General features: G+C 38.5%; 1 protein-coding gene across 1 annotated transcript in view; it reads left to right on the forward strand.

Moving 5' to 3' along the window:
- TTN (titin) overlaps positions 1-19,264 on the forward strand; it is a 269,907-nt gene that overhangs the window by 169,752 nt on the left and 80,891 nt on the right. Inside the window, exons 201-236 of the mRNA XM_045842158.1 lie at positions 878-1,001; positions 1,538-1,804; positions 3,501-3,598; positions 4,315-4,483; positions 4,608-4,874; positions 4,976-5,242; positions 5,329-5,607; positions 5,696-6,104; positions 6,209-6,333; positions 6,436-6,702; positions 7,466-7,735; positions 7,823-8,125; positions 8,220-8,522; positions 8,781-8,968; positions 9,057-9,171; positions 9,278-9,562; positions 9,662-9,813; positions 10,525-10,672; positions 10,822-10,999; positions 11,316-11,437; positions 11,548-11,835; positions 12,236-12,532; positions 12,656-12,842; positions 13,296-13,411; positions 13,502-13,801; positions 13,995-14,294; positions 14,388-14,493; positions 14,597-14,793; positions 14,879-15,184; positions 15,282-15,560; positions 16,143-16,442; positions 16,541-16,843; positions 16,958-17,320; positions 17,634-17,936; positions 18,073-18,372; positions 18,875-19,171. Of these exons, the coding sequence (XP_045698114.1) occupies positions 878-1,001; positions 1,538-1,804; positions 3,501-3,598; positions 4,315-4,483; positions 4,608-4,874; positions 4,976-5,242; positions 5,329-5,607; positions 5,696-6,104; positions 6,209-6,333; positions 6,436-6,702; positions 7,466-7,735; positions 7,823-8,125; positions 8,220-8,522; positions 8,781-8,968; positions 9,057-9,171; positions 9,278-9,562; positions 9,662-9,813; positions 10,525-10,672; positions 10,822-10,999; positions 11,316-11,437; positions 11,548-11,835; positions 12,236-12,532; positions 12,656-12,842; positions 13,296-13,411; positions 13,502-13,801; positions 13,995-14,294; positions 14,388-14,493; positions 14,597-14,793; positions 14,879-15,184; positions 15,282-15,560; positions 16,143-16,442; positions 16,541-16,843; positions 16,958-17,320; positions 17,634-17,936; positions 18,073-18,372; positions 18,875-19,171 (8,578 nt within the window). The remainder of the gene's footprint in view (positions 1-877; positions 1,002-1,537; positions 1,805-3,500; positions 3,599-4,314; positions 4,484-4,607; positions 4,875-4,975; positions 5,243-5,328; positions 5,608-5,695; positions 6,105-6,208; positions 6,334-6,435; positions 6,703-7,465; positions 7,736-7,822; positions 8,126-8,219; positions 8,523-8,780; positions 8,969-9,056; positions 9,172-9,277; positions 9,563-9,661; positions 9,814-10,524; positions 10,673-10,821; positions 11,000-11,315; positions 11,438-11,547; positions 11,836-12,235; positions 12,533-12,655; positions 12,843-13,295; positions 13,412-13,501; positions 13,802-13,994; positions 14,295-14,387; positions 14,494-14,596; positions 14,794-14,878; positions 15,185-15,281; positions 15,561-16,142; positions 16,443-16,540; positions 16,844-16,957; positions 17,321-17,633; positions 17,937-18,072; positions 18,373-18,874; positions 19,172-19,264) is intronic.

Here is a 19,264-nt window from a genome sequence, read left to right on the forward strand (position 1 = left end):
CGTATCCTTTCTGACAATTTATTTTCCTACAGACTACCCCTTCAAATCCAGACTGAATTTGAAAATAAAACATTTGAATGATAAACTTACAACTAGAATTTATTGTTTAAATATTAATGTTAGTGACAGCCTTTGTCTTGCTATTCTTTCTACTGTCACAGTGGTCTCCTGATTTAACTATTTCTAAAGTTATTTCATCTATTTGTTCACTGCTATGTAAACAATTGCAACCCTGTCTGATACCGAATTTTCCCAATCCAGAGATGCAAATACTTGGAAGGGAAGAAGTCAACATCTTTATTTGTATTTTTGAACAAAATTAGGAAGTTGTATAACTTATTTTAAACATAGGTTTAATTTGGTTTACAAAATAATTTTAATTGCTAAAATAAATGGGAAAGAAAGTTTGAGCTTGTTGCATGGCAAACACCTTGCATTTAGAACATAAGGTTCACTTTTCACTTACCATACGCAATCAGTTTTTTTCCTTCTTTTCATGATTTAGCTTTTCTATCTTCTTCCTTTATATATATATAAACCCAGTGGGAGGCAAATATAATACACATACGATACACACACATGCACAGAAGTATAAACAGAAATTTACCTAGACATTTCAACATAAATAACCATCCAGTAATAATTAAGAGTACTTACAAAAGTCTAAAATTTCCTTTAGGATTCCAAACTATTAATTAAAATAATTTTCAAATATATATGTGCTATACATAGGATTATAAAACAACTTGGAAAGCACTATTTCAAACTTTTTTGCCTAAATTAATTAAATGCACCTTTATATATTGGATTGCTGTTTCAAATATTCTTAAACTGCATGTTTTTTTGTTTTTTTGTGTTTTTTTTTTTTAAAAACTAGGTGGTCACACGTTCAGAAGGAAAAGTGCATACACTTACACTGAGGGATGTAAAGTTAGAAGATGCTGGAGAAGTCCAACTGACAGCAAAAGATTTCAAAACTCAAGCCAACCTCTTTGTGAAAGGTAATTACAAGGCTTACTTTCTAAAACATGTATAATGTAAAGGTTCATATATAATGCCAACTCTCAATTATCTTTAACCTTTGTGTGTTGAATAGCATAGATCATTAAAATTCACTAAATATTCAAAAGTCTATTTTTACTTTTTGGTCTAACACAATAATTTACAGACTATTTTTTTTTAGTCACAATTGACTAACATAGGTGTTACTTCCTGTTCTTGTCCCCACTGTTTTTATTGCATTCAATAAACAGCTGGAGGAAGAATTATTATCAAACCAGGTGGTGTCACTTTATTAACAAAGAGTTGGCTATTATTTCCTTGATGTTTCATATTTAAAAAAAATGCATTTCCTCTGTATGTACAAATAATGATGAAACATCATTATTAGAGGAATGCATTCATGTGGAATCAAATCTTACAAACCAACCTTAAAAACAGAAAAAGCTCTGGAGATACAAGAGAAAGTTGAGGAGGTCCTGGAACTCTTTCAGAAGGAAAGGAGGAGTGCCTTGGCTAATTAGTATGATTCTTTCAGAACCCCCAGTTGAATTCACTAAGCCTCTTGAGGACCAGACGGTCGAAGAGGAAGCCACTGCAATACTGGAATGTGAAGTATCCAGAGAAAATGCTAAGGTGAAATGGTTCAAAAATGGCACAGAAATTCTCAAAAACAAGAAGTATGAAATTGTTGCTGATGGCAGGGTCAGAAAGCTTATTATACACGGCTGTACCCCAGAGGATATTAAAACATACACTTGTGATGCAAAGGATTTTAAGACTTCCTGTAACCTGAATGTCGTGCGTAAGTATTCTTCTTCCACAGGACTTTTCATTTGCAACTCTTTGGTAACAGCAACAACAAAAAACAAGATGCACAACATTTTGCATGCCTTTCTTGGTCTAACTGCATTTCTTGGCAATTTACAATATCGACACAGGCATAACCTGATCTTTATGTGTTTAAAAACCAAGTCCTTCTGCTACACCTGGTCTGAAAAGGACAGACTGATCAATTTTCACTATGCTTCTCACTGAGCAGTGAGCAGATGTGCTCTTGGCCTACACAGGGTAAGCCTATGTAGGAATATCCTCATGCAGATGAGGACAAGTTGAAAGAAAAAGACGAGAAGGGAGCTATGCTTTTTAAAAGAATGAAAATGAAAGCAATTTCTACTTGGAATGAAAATGAATCCTCGGGTGTGGGGAACAACTAGAAAGTGAGCATGAAATTTCAGTTTGAATAAGAGCATGCTAGATGTCTGCTGTGATATGATAAAGCCCATTCACATAATGCTTTGTCAGAGAATAAGAATGGTTAAGAAGATGGAGAGAAGCCTGGAATCTTTGAGTGCTGTGAATGAAGAGAGCTCCAATGGTTTTTAGCATTACTTCTTCCTCTAGTGAAAAATATAACATCTTATTACAAACCACCACATGCTGGCTAATTTTTTTCACTTACTCATTTGTCCAGTGATAACATTTCTCAGGGTGCATTTTCGTGCAATACTTGCGGTTTGATTTAGTTGCTTCCCTTCTGTCAACAGCTGCGAAATAGTGGCTTTGCTTGTGCTTCCATGCATCTTGTACTGTTTTATTCCCTCTCCTTTGTGGTTGCTCCACTTTGGCCTGTGACAAGGTAGCTTCTTGGGTCTCCTTTGTGCCATCTATTTTGTCTCCACTCCAAGAAGGCTCAGCTACAATGAGCCTACACTATCTTTAAGCCTATCAGCCAGTATTTATGTCCCAGGATCTCACTGATCAAGAAAGGATTCACAAAGAGCCCTGAAAGAAAGACGGGTGAGGGGTCAGCTCTCCAATCCTGTAAATCTGCTGACTTAATTCTGGAGATAAATGAAACAAGAGATATTAAAAGAAAAAAAATCACCTCCTGATACAAAATACATTGCTTCATCACACTAATAGATTTTATGGCTGACATATATATGACATGTTTGAAGCTGATTTTTTAAAAAAGCTGAATGTATGTCATTTCAATTGCAAGTTTATGTCTTCCATAGACAAAGCTGGTCACAGTGCTTCCAGCTGCATTACTATTGCATTCTGCTAATTTCTCAACCATCATGCTTGCTGTATTAAATAAGATAATGTTTCTTGTTATTGTTTTTTCCTTTGACAATATCAACTTTCAACTCTCAGAATATCAGTGGGATTTTTCTTCCAACTCTCATTAAGAAGAACTGAGCTGGTGGTAGAGAAATGATGGATAGATGGGTAGATAGATAGGTAGATAGACAGACAGACAGACCGACATAATTAGTTGGACCTGTAATATGCCATATGATTTTATGAAAACTAGAGAGATACGTAAAAAGCAAAGTACCCTACCTGAATGGCAGCTCCACGTGATTTCAAAATCAGTTGTAGCTTATTAAGATGGAAAGACCTGCAAAAGACTAACTTTTTCTTAATATGTACCACAGTAATGCCAGAGTAAATTTTTAGAAAACATTTTGAATTCTGATTACCTTCTCTTGCAGCTCCTCATGTGGAATTCTTAAGACCACTCACTGATCTCCAAGTAAAAGAAAAGGAACTGGCTCGGTTTGAGTGTGAAATTTCCCGAGAAAATGAGAAGGTCTGTGATCCTGTGGTTGCTATCTGTTATTGTCAGATAACTTTATGTTTGCTTTTGGTTTAGGAAAAAAGGGCGGAGGAAAGTTAATCTCACCTACCTATCTCTGATAATCATTGTACTTTTAGCTTAGAGATTATTACTTTAATATAAAATATATACTTGATTTAAATTGTTCTCTTTTTAGAATTATTTATTTACTGTTATTTACTTGAAAAATACTGGGCTCACAATCAGGAGATTTAGACATTATTATTTTGAACCATATGAAATTGCTGTTTTCTTTAGGTTAAAAAAGTCAAATATCAGCAATTTTATATGTCTTGACTGAGTTCTCCTATTTGCCACTAGTTATCATTGAGTCTAGATCACACATCTGAAAGGCAAAGGAATTGCTCTACACTTGGTCTGAAGCCGCCTCTGGCTCTACACTTATGTAATCCCATTGTACTGAGTAACTGATAATAGTATCACAGCAGCTCACTTAACAATAATTGCAGAAGTTTGCTCCTGCTTTTCTAAAAAAAAATTATTTTACAATTACAGTTGACCTACTTTGGGGGGCTGAGTTTTATTTCCATTTGTCACTTTGATTATTCATACTATAAAGCCTTGTTGGTTGCTTTTAGAAAAACTCAGGATCCTATTTCCTCTTAAGGACACATATCTGAAAGAACAACAAAAAAACTGATAAAGGTTTTAATTTACCTTAAATATAGGTTAAGTGGTTCAAAGATGGTGCTGAAATAAAAAAGGGCAAAAAATATGACATTATATCGAAGGGAGCAGTGCGCATTCTTGTCATCAACAAATGTCTGCTGGCCGACGAAGCAGAATACTCCTGTGAAGTGAGGACGGCGCGAACTTCTGGCATGCTGACAGTACTGGGTAAGAGCAGTCTTTCTCTGCAGAAGTTTTTTGTTTGTTTGTTTGGAGAATTTTATGTTAGGAAAAAAATAAGAATTTCCATTTTAACTCAATGGTTTTTTTAAAAACTTTATTCTTTTTGCAGAAGAAGAAGCTGTCTTTACAAAAAATCTCACCAACATTGAAGTGAGCGAAACAGACACTATTAAACTGGTTTGTGAAGTCTCCAAGCCTGGAGCAGAAGTGATTTGGTACAAAGGGGATGAAGAGATCATTGAAACAGGAAGATATGAAATACTTGCTGATGGACGAAAGAGAATCCTGGTCATTCAGAATGCCCAACTTGAGGATGCTGGCAGCTACAACTGTCGACTCCCAAGTTCTCGAACTGATGGCAAAGTCAAAGTACATGGTATGAAAATTACTATGAATAATATTTTAAGAAATTCATGTTTGTTGTATTCAGGATACAAAAGCTTAAGTTTTTACTATCTTGCAACTTTTTCCTTCCAGAACTTGCTGCTGAATTTATCTCAAAGCCTCAAAATCTTGAAATACTTGAAGGAGAAAAGGCTGAATTTGTCTGTACAATATCAAAGGAAAGCTTCGAAGTCCAGTGGAAGAAGGATAATGAGACGCTTGAACCCGGAGATAAATATGACATCATTACTGATGGCAAGAAGAGGATCCTAGTTGTGAAAGATGCCACATTACAAGATATGGGCACTTACGTTGTCATGGTTGGGGCTGCCAGAGCTGCAGCGCACTTGACAGTGATTGGTAAGTTTGGTTTTGCTTCTACAGTTTACTCATATTTGTATCTTTGGTCCTCCTTCATACTCTAAAGTCCTGTTGGTTGCTTTCAGAAAAACTCAAGATCATAGTTCCTCTTAAGGACACTCGTGTGAAAGAACAACAAGAAGTCGTCTTCAACTGTGAAGTCAATACTGAAGGCGCAAAAGCCAAATGGTTCAAGAATGAAGAAGCCATATTCGATAGTTCAAAATACATCATTCTCCAGAAAGATCTGGTCTACACCCTCCGAATTAGAGATGCACGATTAGATGATCAAGCCAACTATAATGTGTCCCTGACCAATCATAGAGGTGAAAATGTTAAGAGTGCAGCCAATCTCGTAGTGGAAGGTAAGTCACCTATATGGCATTAGAGATTTCTAAAATCAGTTTCTATTATGAAAACAATTAAAATCAACACTATTCTTCCTTACAACAGAGGAAGACCTCAGGATTGTTGAGCCTCTTAAAGATATTGAAACAATGGAAAAGAAATCTGTCACATTCTGGTGCAAGGTGAATCGTCTGAATGTAACACTAAAGTGGACCAAAAATGGAGAGGAAGTGGCTTTTGACAACCGTGTCCTATATAGAATTGATAAATATAAGCACTCTCTAATCATTAAAGACTGCGGCTTCCCAGATGAGGGTGAATACATTGTCACCGCTGGACAAGATAAATCTGTGGCTGAGCTTCTCATCATAGAAGCTCCTACAGAGTTCGTGGAGCACTTGGAAGACCAGACAGTCACCGAGTTCGATGATGCTGTCTTCTCCTGCCAGCTGTCCAGAGAGAAAGCAAATGTGAAATGGTACCGGAATGGGAGAGAAATCAAAGAAGGCAAAAAGTAAGTGAAAGCTTCTTCAGCTCTATCCCTGTAGCTATACATACATTTTTGACAATTTAGTGGTAATTGTGCAAGCTAACCAATAATTCCACCCCTCCTTTTAGATACAAATTTGAAAAAGATGGAAGCATACACAGACTCATTATAAAGGATTGCAGGCTGGAGGATGAATGTGAATATGCTTGTGGAGTAGAAGACAGGAGGTCACGAGCAAGGCTTTTTGTGGAAGGCATGTATTAAGTGAAAGAACAATTTGAATATTTGTATCAGTTTTAAAAAGCCATTAATCCAAGTACGAACATATTTGTATTCATTTCACCTTTCTTTTCAGAAATCCCTGTCGAGATCATCAGGCCTCCCCAAGATATTCTCGAAGCCCCTGGTGCTGATGTTATCTTTTTAGCTGAGCTCAACAAAGATAAGGTGGAAGTTCAGTGGCTGAGAAATAACATGATTGTTGTCCAGGGTGACAAACACCAGATGATGAGTGAAGGCAAGATACACCGGCTGCAGATTTGTGATATTAGGCCTCGTGACCAGGGTGAATACAGATTTATTGCCAAAGACAAAGAAGCCAGAGCTAAGCTTGAACTGGCAGGTAAGTCCCTTTCTTTCATCTTCAAATATCCTCACACTACCACAGGTACTGTGTCAATTTCAGATTTCACGGTTGATTAGTAAGATAACACCTGTGAAAGCCCTTTGTTTCTGGTAAGCCCTACCCACGCACTAACTTTTCCAATTTCTCTTACAACCAACTGTCCTGAGTGAGAGGAACTGACAGCACTCCTCTTTATGTGCCTGAACCTTGAGCAGTTCCTGGCACGGGGCGGCTGTTCATTAATTCCTGGGATTGACCTAGCACCCTGAGCGTTTTCCCAGCAAACCCAGACCTGGCGAAAGCTTGATTCTCTTCTGCTTTCCAAACCCCTGCAGGGCCTCTTAGGTCTGTTCTCATCTTGATCTAAGCTTCCAAGTCACCTTCATTGGTCATCATTATGAAAAAGCCATTAGCGTACATAAGAAAAAGTTTGTTTATTTTGAACTAAGTGTGAGGTGCCCACTTTATCTTTAAAAAAAATAGAAAACATGTTTTGTACTATATTTAGTCCTCTGTTGTTATTTTTGGCAAAAAAGGGAGGTTTTATGGTTTTATAGTATCCTTGATTCTCTGTTCTGTAGTCTAGTAATTTATAATATGAGAACCAAACTAAGTTAGTGTGCTCTGCTGTAAAGTTCCTATGATAGACGTCTAGGTCATATAATCAGTATTTGCTAACATACACATAGTAAAGAAGCCATGGTTTCACCAGACTATAATAAATAACTCAAACACATTCACATGCTATTTTTCTCACTAGCTGCACCTAAAATCAAGACAGCTGATCAAGATCTTGTGGTGGATGTCGGCCAGCCTCTGACGATGGTGGTGCCCTATGATGCCTACCCCAAGGCAGAAGCTGAGTGGTTTAAAGAAAATGAAGCTCTGTCATCAAAAACTGTTGATACTACAGCTGAACAAACTTCTTTCAGAATTTTAGAAGCCAAGACAGGAGACAAAGGAAGATATAAAATTGTACTTCAGAACAAACATGGAAAAGCAGAAGCATTCATCAATTTAAAAGTTATTGGTAAGCCTTTGAGTCACTTGGACTTCATTGGCAAAACACAACTAAAAGCATGGTAACACACTAAAAAAACTTATATGTGAATTTCAGATGTTCCCGGGCCAGTACGTAACCTAGAAGTGACAGACACATTTGACGGTGAAGTGAGCCTCGCCTGGGAAGAACCATTAACTGATGGTGGAAGCAAAATCATAGGTTATGTTGTGGAAAGGCGTGACGTCAAGAGAAAGACCTGGGTTCTGGCCACTGACCGTGCAGACAGTTGCGAGTTTACTGTCACTGGACTGCAGAAAGGGGGAGTGGAGTATCTGTTCCGTGTGAGTGCCAGAAACAGAGTTGGCACTGGTGAACCAGTGGAAACTGACAATCCTGTAGAAGCAAGGAGCAAATATGGTAAGAATTTTTTAATAAATTACAAACTAGCTTATCTTTGCTTTTATCCCCGATATAACCCAAAGCCCATGTTTTCTTCTGTGGTGAAATCCAGATGTTCCAGGCCCTCCTCTGAATGTAACCATCACTGATGTGAATAGATTTGGTGTCTCACTGAAATGGGAACCACCAGAGTATGATGGAGGTGCTGAGATTACAAACTACGTCATCGAACTAAGGGACAAGACTTCTATCAGATGGGACACTGCCATGACAGTGTTAGCTGAAGACCTATCAGCAACTGTCACTGATGTGGTGGAAGGACAGGAGTACAGTTTCCGGGTCAGAGCCCAGAACCGAATTGGAGTTGGAAAACCAAGTGCAGCCACACCCTTCGTGAAAGTTGCTAATCCAATTGGTAAGCCCATCAAAAAAGAAGGAAGTAACTCCTTCAAGAAATCTAAAAATTAAGCCTACAGATAAATTAAATTGAATTAAAGTTAATGAAAAGGCAGAACATCAGAAAATATTTGAAAATCGCAAAAATGCAGTGTCTAGTACTTTAATTTAATGGATTCAGTAAACCTGATATTTTAATCAGGATTATCAAAATTATAGCATTGTCTTAATAAAGTATCGCTGAATTAAATGGTACACTCCAACTCTTCCACTGCAGAGAGACCAAGTCCTCCTGTGAACCTAAATTCCTCGGATCAGACTCAGTCGTCAGTTCAGCTCACATGGGAACCTCCTCTGGAAGATGGAGGAAGCCCAATCTTGGGTTATATCATAGAACGACGCGAAGAAGGAAAAGATAACTGGATTCGTTGCAATATGAAACTTGTCCCTGAACTGACCTACAAGGTAGGGCATTTGCACCTAAAAACAATATTTGGTGTATGACCATGGACTTAAATGCATGTTTTTTATAAATATTGATTCATAATTTTAGGTTACTGGATTACAAAAAGGAAATAACTATTTATACCGAGTATTTGCACAAAATGAAGCTGGTGTCTCAGATCCATCTGAAATTCTTGGCCCTCTAACTGCTGATGATGCTTTTGGTAAATGGATATTTTGTTTTTAGATTTGAAAACAGCACGTGGGTACTTTGGGGTACTAGGGACTTAACTATAGTACTGGGAACTCATTAATTTTTCTTCTTGATAGTTGAGCCAACAATGGATTTAAGTGCATTTAAAGATGGTCTGGAAATTATTGTCCCGAATCCTATCAAGATCCTGGTTCCAAGTACAGGCTACCCAAGGCCAACTGCAACCTGGTCTGTAGGAGATAGAGCACTAGAAGAAGGGGATCGTGTGAAAATGAAAACCTTATCTGCCTATGCTGAACTTGTCATTTCTCCAAGTGAACGTCCAGACAAGGGTGTTTATACACTAAAACTGGAAAATCGGGTGAAGGCAATTTCTGGGGAAATTGATGTCAATGTAATTGGTAAGGAACTAAACTTTCATTATCTAAAGTGGCTTGATGGTATTAACAAACATTGGTTCAAGCTATTAATAATAATGACTTTTAATTGCGTTCATTCAGCTCGCCCAGGTGCACCCAAAGAACTGAAATTTGGTGACATAACCAAGGACTCAGTCCATTTGACTTGGGAACCACCAGATGATGATGGAGGAAGTCCATTAACTGGGTATCTTGTTGAAAAGCGAGAAGTCAGCCGGAAAACATGGACTAAAGTGAGTTTTCAGTAGCGATGCACCATCTCCTAAAGAGAGTGAGGAAATCCCAGAATTCTGGGGAGCCGTGCAAATTTTATATGTTTTTACTTTTACCTTGCTTGAAAATGCTTTTTCAAATGCATTGATGCTAATGCTTCCTGAGATAGTTCAACCAAGATTTAATTGCCTCATTCTGTGAGTCCTGCCAAATTTTCAACTAGGTTTGTTTAAAAAAAAAACACACATACACACCATAACTACTTACTTGGTGCCTGATAAGTGCCCTGCATGTCCCTATTAAGCTATAAGTCATCCTAAGGACATTAAGTGCTTGACTCCCTGGTGTTCATACTTCTTCTCAGTCTGCTAGATTACCTTAGTTGGTCTAACCTGCCAATTTTTTCTCCTCAGTTTATACTCATTACTATTTTTCACCTTGATTTAAAATCATATTTCTAATAACCAAGCTGGTAGAAAAAATCAGCACCTTATATGCTACCTTCTCAGTGTGAGATGAGGCATAGTTTCTACAGAGTATGAAACAGATTCACCGCATATTAAGAGTCAAAAATTTGGAATTGTACTTTGTAATTCTTCCCTAATGTGAAATGAACAATCCTTAGCATTCAAAACAACTTCCATTTATATCCCTGCTCATGGTAAAAAGTCTTTTAACTTGGGCAAAGGGTTTTGGGGACACAACTAATTAACTGTATTTCTTTGTCCCAGGTTATGGATTTTGTGACTGACTTAGAATTTACAGTTCCTGATCTTGTTCAAGGAAAAGAATATTTATTCAAAGTCTGTGCTCGTAACAAGTGTGGGCCTGGAGAACCTGCATACGTTGATGAACCTGTAAATATGTCAGCTCCTGCAAGTGAGTACTTTCTTGATTTCTCGCCTCGCCTCTTGTTGCCTGTTTTTGCCTCTGGACCTAGAGTTGAAGTCATGGGGGAAAGGCACAAGTTGGCAGAAAGAAGATTCCATGGATGGCCTAAGAGTGACTCTCTCTTTAAAATGTTATAGCGGTACCTGACCCACCTGAGAATGTGAAATGGAGAGATCGCACAGCCAAGAGCATCTTCCTCACATGGGATCCGCCTAAATACGATGGTGGTTCGCGTATCAAAGGATATATAGTTGAAAAATGTCCGCGTGGTTCTGATCGATGGGTTGCCTGTGGGGAGCCAGTTGCAGAAACAAAGTATGTTTTTAATTATTTGGCACATGAACAAAAGTTTGCTCTTACTAAAAAGTGAGCTTCCTTTGGTAAAAATCTAAATGTTAGGTTTCTTTTTTGTTGCCAACTTCCCCATTATGCCTGTGTAATTTTCTAAAGTGCTACTGCTGGACATATCCCCTACTCCAAATCTCCATTAGTTGCAATACTGAAGCAATCCAGAATTAATTTAAATGATACCATTATATCAGGGGTATGGATTATGGAGATATTGTGACTACTACACAGTCAGACAGATTATATGCACTATGGCAAAATGTCCTACTTTGTTTTCTGACAGAATGGAAGTAACAGGCCTTGAAGAAGGCAAATGGTATGCCTACCGTGTTAAGGCCGTGAACAGGATGGGTCCCAGCAAGCCAAGCAAACCCACAGATGAAATCCAGGCTGTGGACACGCAGGGTATTTATTTTTGTTTTTGTTTTCTATTGTTGTTGTTGTATCAATGAGCCCTCTGACTTGACTTCTGCTTGAACTTGCTAACATGGTAAATAATCTTTTTTCTAATTCAGAGGCCCCAGAAATTTTCCTCGACGTGAAGCTCCTTGCCGGTCTTACCGTAAAAGCAGGAACTAAGATTGAACTTCCTGCCACTGTAACTGGAAAACCTGAACCCAAAATAACTTGGACAAAGGCTGATACACTTTTGAAGCCAGACAAAAGAATCACCATTGAAAATATTCCTAAGAAATCCACAGTGACTATCGTTGATAGCAAGAGAAGCGATACAGGCACCTACATCATCGAGGCTGTGAACGTGTGTGGTCGGGCCACGGCGGTGGTAGAAGTGAACGTCCTAGGTGAGGGAGGCTCTCATTCTAAAAATAGGCCAACTTGTTGCAGCTACCTTTTAAAACAAGACATGTTTTAAATGCCTTAGGGGTAGGGAGAAAATACAGATAACTATAATTGAACAAACAATAAAACAATGTTTTTAAAAAGTCAAAAAATATGGTTAATATAAATTTAAATAGTTAAATTTTAATTAGGATTGTTTTTTTCTCCTAGTACAAGAGCTATCTTGGGAATTTTTGCATGTAAATTAGAGAAAAATGTGTACCTTGCTGTTTTAAATGGAATGCTGTATAAAAATCTATCAAGTAAACCAGGTCTAATATTGTAAATAAATAAATAAATAAATAAATAAATAAATAAATAAATAAATAATGTCTTGTTTGCCATGTGTCATGTCATCCGCAGATAAACCCGGACCACCAGCTGCTTTTGACATCACAGAAGTGACCAACGAGTCATGTCTTCTAACATGGAACCCCCCTCGAGACGATGGTGGGTCTAAGGTCACAAACTATGTTGTGGAGAGAAAAGCGACAGACAGTGAAGTGTGGCACAAGCTCTCCTCAACTGTCAAGGATACAAACTTTAAAGCAACCAAATTAACACCCAATAAAGAATACCTCTTCAGAGTTGCTGCAGAAAACATGTACGGTGTTGGTGAGCCAGTTCAGGCCTCTCCAATCATAGCCAAATTTCAATTTGGTAAGTTTCTCTTTATTCAGTTGGAAAGAAAAAGAAAAAGAAAAGGATGCTTGTGTCTAACTTGGATTTAGGTGTCATATTTATATATAGAACATATAACACAAATCATGATCCTGTCTATAGATCCACCGGGACCTCCAACTCGCCTAGAACCTTCTGATATCACTAAAGATGCTGTAACTCTCACGTGGAGTGAGCCAGACGATGATGGTGGCAGCCCAATCACTGGCTACTGGGTTGAAAAATTGGATCCTGATACTGATAAATGGGTCAGATGCAATAAGATGCCAGTAAAAGACACAACGTACAGGTAGGCCCCAAACCTCCACCAGGATGTTTGAAACTGTGACAGTGTATGCAAATTTTCTTTCTTTAATATTCCTTTTGATATTACTCTAAAACTTTAATTATTTTACTTATATTTCCTAGTAATACATAATTTCAAAAATGATATGAGTTCTAACTAGAAACGCATTTCTTAATTTACTAAAAAATATTAACTTTCTAGAAGTCTCAAAGTATTTGGTCTGCCAACATTTTATACTAATGATCATTATTACAGTATTATAATTAGGTTGGTGTATTTAGCCAAATCTAAAGTGTGCAACAGTTAAAAAACAATTTTAAATTTATATTGGAATATTTTCAGTTAAATTTCCAAATAACTTAGTCACAAATTAAATAAATTAGCCTCTCTTATGTAAAATAAACAGGTTTCTGCTTCTCATTATGGTATTCAACTGGCACTTTGTTCTTAATTCAGAGTGAAAGGTCTCACCAATAAGAAGAAATACAGATTCCGTGTGTTGGCTGAAAATCTTGCTGGACCTGGAAAACCAAGTAGATCGACTGAGCCAATCTTAATAAAGGATCCTATAGGTATTACTTATATAGTTTATGTGATTCTTTTGAAGCTTATGTTATCTCCTTTTTGACAAACCCAAATAATTCCATTTCGTTGGCTTGCAGATCCTCCATGGCCTCCTGGAAAACCAACTGTGAAAGATATAGGCAAAACATCATTAGTATTGAATTGGACAAAGCCAGAACACGATGGAGGGGCAAAGATTGAGTCTTATGTCATTGAAATGCTAAAGACTGGAACAGATGACTGGGTCCGAGTGGCTGAAGGAGTTCCCACCACGCAGCACTTGCTCCCGGGGCTCATGGAAGGGCAGGAATACTCCTTCCGAGTTAGAGCTGTGAACAAGGCTGGGGAAAGTGAACCCAGCGAACCCAGCGACCCTGTGCTTTGTCGGGAGAAACTATGTGAGTCATTCTTAATGTTTTCGTATGCAAATTCTTCTAAAGCATATCTGAGAACTGTAATATGAGAAAATATAAGAAACTCATTACTAGATTATTTCACCCTTGCTATATGATGTCCTCATGATGACTAGAGAATTTAGTGAAAACAATATTGGACAATAAAAAAATAATTTTTTTTCTTATTCTTCTTCAGATCCTCCATCACCACCTCGCTGGCTTGAAGTTATTAATATCACAAAAAATACAGCAGACCTAAAGTGGACAGTTCCTGAGAAAGATGGAGGATCCCCCATCACCAACTACATCGTGGAAAAGAGAGACGTGAGGAGGAAAGGCTGGCAAACAGTAGACACAACTGTCAAAGACACCAAGTGCACAGTAACCCCACTGACAGAGGGTGCTTTATATGTATTCCGAGTTGCTGCAGAAAATGCCATAGGACAAAGTGACTACTGTGAAATTGAAGACTCCGTCCTGGCCAAAGACACCTTTAGTACGCTCTCTAACTCAATCTTTATGACACCATTTGTAGTGGGTCACCACTGTTCCCTCCGGTTTCTCTAACCACTGAATATGTTGTTTTCAGCCACCCCTGGACCACCCTATGCTCTGACAGTCGTCGATGTGACAAAACGACATGTGGACCTGAAGTGGGAACCACCTAAAAATGATGGTGGAAGACCAATACAAAGGTAGAATTTTAATTAATGCATAAAGAATAATTTACAAATGGCTGAAAATTCTTCACTTTGTGTTTTCTATTAATGCTGACAAAATGCTTTGTCATTTCAATAGATATATCATTGAGAAGAAAGAGAAGTTGGGTACCCGTTGGGTGAAAGCTGGAAAGACCTCGGGACCCGACTGTAACTTCAGAGTAACTGATGTCATTGAAGGCACAGAAGTCCAGTTTCAGGTCCGGGCAGAAAATGAAGCTGGAGTTGGTCACCCAAGTGAACCCACAGAAATCCTGGCTATTGAAGATCCAACAAGTAAGGAGTACTAACTCTGCAAAGAATGTTGTCTAGAACCTGGTGATGATGTTGTGGATGTGAATGTTGAACTTTTTTTTTTCAGGTCCTCCTTCACCTCCCCTTGACCTGCACGTGACCGATGCTGGAAGAAAGCACATTGCCATTGCATGGAAGCCTCCAGAGAAAAATGGTGGAAGTCCTATTATAGGATACCATGTTGAAATGTGTCCAGTAGGCACTGAGAAATGGATGCGAGTTAATTCTCGCCCCATCAAAGACCTGAAATTCAAGGTCGAAGAAGGTGTTGTTCCTGACAAGGAGTACGTTCTCCGAGTGCGGGCTGTCAATGCTGTCGGTGTCAGCGAACCCTCTGAAATCTCCGAAAATGTGGTTGCCAAAGACCCAGACTGTAAGAACATGGTTTCTTCTGTAATTAATAAAACAGACTTTCCTCATGCATTGCACTTTGACATACTTTTTGCCCTCTTTTGGATTATATCTTGCAGGCCAGCCAACAATTGATCTGGAGACTCACGACATTGTTGTTATTGAAGGTGAAAAATTAAGCATTCCTGTTCCCTTCAGAGCCGTCCCAGTTCCAACTGTTAGTTGGCATAAAGATGGCAAAGAAGTTAAAGCAAGTGATCGATTAACAATGAAGAGTGATCACATCTCTGCACACCTTGAAGTTCCCAAGAGTGTCCATGCAGATGCTGGAGTTTACACCATTACACTGGAGAACAAGCTCGGCTCAGCAACTGCCTCAATCAATGTCAAAGTCATAGGTAAGCATTCTTTGATGAAACACCAGACATTCTGCGCGTTAGGAAACGTAGTTCATTTTATGGTGTTAGTATAAATTGTTTCATGAGTTGGCCATTTGTAAACTAAATGTCCTTTTAGATTATTTCTAACAATAAGAGAAGCAAAGCAATTCTAAAGAGATGAAATCAGTAGTTAAACTCTGATTAGACTAAATTACTTCTGCATGTGAGGTACTAATTTAAATAAAAGATATACTCAAAGAAGTATAAAATAACCACTATTCCTTTATTAATTTTATTTGCATTTTTTTTCTATAGTTTTCAACCAGGGGGAGTAACATTCTGACCCCGCTCCCCCTGCACACATGATTGGTCTTTGGAAATTTGGGGGCTCTTTTTCTTGGAACAAAGATTCAGGGAGAGCTACTGACATTTAGTAGTTGTGGGCCAAGGTTATTAAATGGCCTGTAGTGTAAGGGGCACTCCTGCGCATCATAGATTGTCCCACCTGAAGTTTGAATAGTCCCACTTAGAGAAAGAGTATACTAGTAATATGCTGACTTTTCAGATTACAATAGTAATTATAAATTTTATTTCTAATAGGCCTACCTGGGCCATGCAAAGATATTAAAGCAAGTGATGTGACCAAGAGTTCTTGTAAATTAACCTGGGAACCTCCAGAATACGATGGTGGAAGCCCAATTCTTCATTACGTCCTGGAACGCAGAGAGGCTGGGAGGAGGACATATATACCAGTCATGTCTGGTGAGAATAAACTGTCTTGGACTGTAAAAGATCTCATACCAAATGGTGAATACTTCTTCCGAGTTAAAGCTGTCAACAAGATTGGTGGAGGCGAATACATTGAACTGAAAAATCCAGTCATTGCTCAAGATCCAAAGCGTAAGTTTGGGCCTGAATGTGATATAGCTAGGAATTAATGTGCAATTTTTTAAGAAGATGGATTTCCCTATGTTAACAATTTTTCTCTTGTGCTTCAGAACCCCCTGATCCACCTATAGATGTTGAGGTTCATAACCCAACAGCTGAGGCAATGACTATTACATGGAAGCCACCTTTGTATGATGGAGGGAGCAAGATAATGGGCTACATCATAGAAAAGATTGCTAAGGGTGAAGAAAGGTGGAGGCGATGCAATGAACACCTGGTACCAGTCCTGACCTATACAGCAAAAGGACTTGAAGAGGGAAAGGAATACCAATTCCGAGTGCGAGCAGAAAATGCTGCTGGCATTGGGGAACCTTCTCGGGCCACCCCTCCAACCAAAGCTGTAGATCCTATTGGTAAGTTTTGTTTAATGGGGGTGGTATTTTCTTATTATAAAATAAAGGAGAATCATATTTTGCCAGATATTTGCATCAGAACAGAAAGTAATTGTTGTTTTTTAATCATTACAGATGCCCCAAAAGTCATTATGAGAACAAGCCTAGAAGTGAAACGAGGAGATGAAATAGTACTTGATGCAACAATTTCTGGGTCACCTTACCCAACTATCACATGGCTAAAGGATGAAAATGTTATTACACCAGAGGAAATTAAGAAGCGAGTAGCACCCACGGTTAGGAAGAAGAGGGGTGAAGTTCAAGAAGAAGAACCTTTTGTCCTGTCTCTCACAGAGCGTTTGAGTATCAACAATAGTGTAAAAGGGGAATCTCAGTTACGTGTCCGGGATTCTCTTCGACCTGACCATGGCCTGTATATGATCAAAGCTGAAAATGATCATGGTGTTGCAAAAGCTCCTTGTACTGTCATTGTGCTAGGTAAGTGGTTAAAACTACCCTTCCCAATGGAAGACAGTCTATGTCAGAGTTTTAGTAAAACAAACACAAAAAGTTTTGGGAGGCAGTTAAGAGAAATGGGAAATAGCTTCAGCAAAGTGTTCTTTGTTTTGTCTTTTCCTCCTAGCTAGGTGAAAGAAATTAAATTTTGGTATTCATCAACTAATGTGACACAGAGATAGAAAGGTGTAGGAAAAGCCAAAGATCATGTCAAAGGAACATAGTGATGTTTGTATTCTCTGCTGTAAATGTTTCTACACAAATTGTTAATCACTACTCTCTTTTGGAATATTAGATACACCAGGACCACCAATCAACTTTGTGTTTGAAGATATCAGAAAGACTTCAGTCCTCTGCAAATGGGAACCGCCACTAGATGATGGTGGCAGTGAAATTATAAACTACACTTTGGAAAAGAAAGATAAGGCAAAACCTGACTCAGAATGGATTACTATCACTTCAACACTCAGACACTGCAAATATTCAGTGACAAAACTGATTGAAGGGAAAGAGTACCTCTTCCGTGTAAGAGCAGAGAATAGGTTTGGGCCTGGACCCCCTTGTGTTTCAAAGCCTCTTACAGCTAAAGATCCATTTGGTAAGGTTCCTTGAGCATCTAAATTTTGCCTTTTTACCATATGCATTAGTATATACATTATCACAGCTTGAAAATTTGCATTTTGATAGCATGCTAGGAAATTAATTCAAATATGCTATTTTTTTAAAAAAATCAGAGCCACCTGATGCACCTGATAAGCCCATTGTGGAAGATGTTACCAGCAACAGTATGCTAGTGAAGTGGAATGAACCGAAGGATAATGGAAGCCCCATCTTGGGTTACTGGCTTGAAAAACGTGAGGTTAATAGTACACACTGGTCTCGTGTCAACAAAAGCCTTCTGAATTCTTTGAAGACCAATGTAGAAGGCCTTTTAGAAGGACTCACCTATGTCTTCCGAGTATGTGCTGAAAATGCAGCTGGGCCTGGAAAGTTCAGCCCCCCTTCAGATCCCAAAACAGCACGCGATCCAATCTGTAAGTGATTTCTTCCAAAGAAAGTGGGGTACAGCATGGCGATGGTAATTCATAATACTCTGTTATATACTTGAAAGTGGTTAAGATGGCAAATCTTAAATCATATCACTCCAAAAATGGTAATTATGTGAGGGGATTCTCTTTCCACCACATTTTAAATCCTCATGAGGCAAAATGACTAACCTTTTATGGTAATGATTTCACAATATATACAGGTATCAAATCATCAGGTTGTATCCCTTAAGTCTATATATGTTACATGTCAATGATATTATGTAAAGCTGGAAAAGTCAAATGAGATACTAGCAATGACTGTGGACACATATGCTGAGGTTACAGTGTCAAGTTTTAAACATCTGTCTATAAAGCTTAAAAGTTTCATAAAACAGTCTTTACCCATATTACATGCAATGTACCATGAAAAAAAAAACAGGATAGGTAAGCTACTGTGTATTTTAAAACCACCAATGAGTTTTGATTTGTATATCTGCATTCATTCTAGCCCCTCCTGGCCCACCTGTGCCCAGGGTTGCTGACACAAGCTCCACCACCATTGAGCTGGAATGGGAACCCCCCGCCTTCAATGGCGGTGGGGAAATCATTGGCTACTTTGTTGATAAGCAGCTGGTTGGCACCAATGAGTGGTCCCGCTGCACAGAGAAGATGATCAAGGTCCGCCAGTACACTGTCAAAGAGATCCGAGAGGGTGCCGATTACAAACTTCGAGTGAGTGCCGTCAATGCTGCAGGTGAAGGGCCGCCTGGAGAAACTGGACCTGTCACTGTGGCTGAACCACAAGGTACTTCAAAGTTATATGATAAAGATTACAGCTATTTTCCCAATAAGGGAAAATAATTTTTTTTCATCTTTCTTGGGCTGATATATGATTGTG

The sequence above is a fragment of the Phyllostomus hastatus genome, unplaced genomic scaffold (assembly GCF_019186645.2).
Source record: "Phyllostomus hastatus isolate PE091 unplaced genomic scaffold, TTU_PhHast_1.1 phas_contig_1, whole genome shotgun sequence".
Taxonomy (NCBI): Eukaryota; Metazoa; Chordata; class Mammalia; order Chiroptera; family Phyllostomidae; genus Phyllostomus; species Phyllostomus hastatus.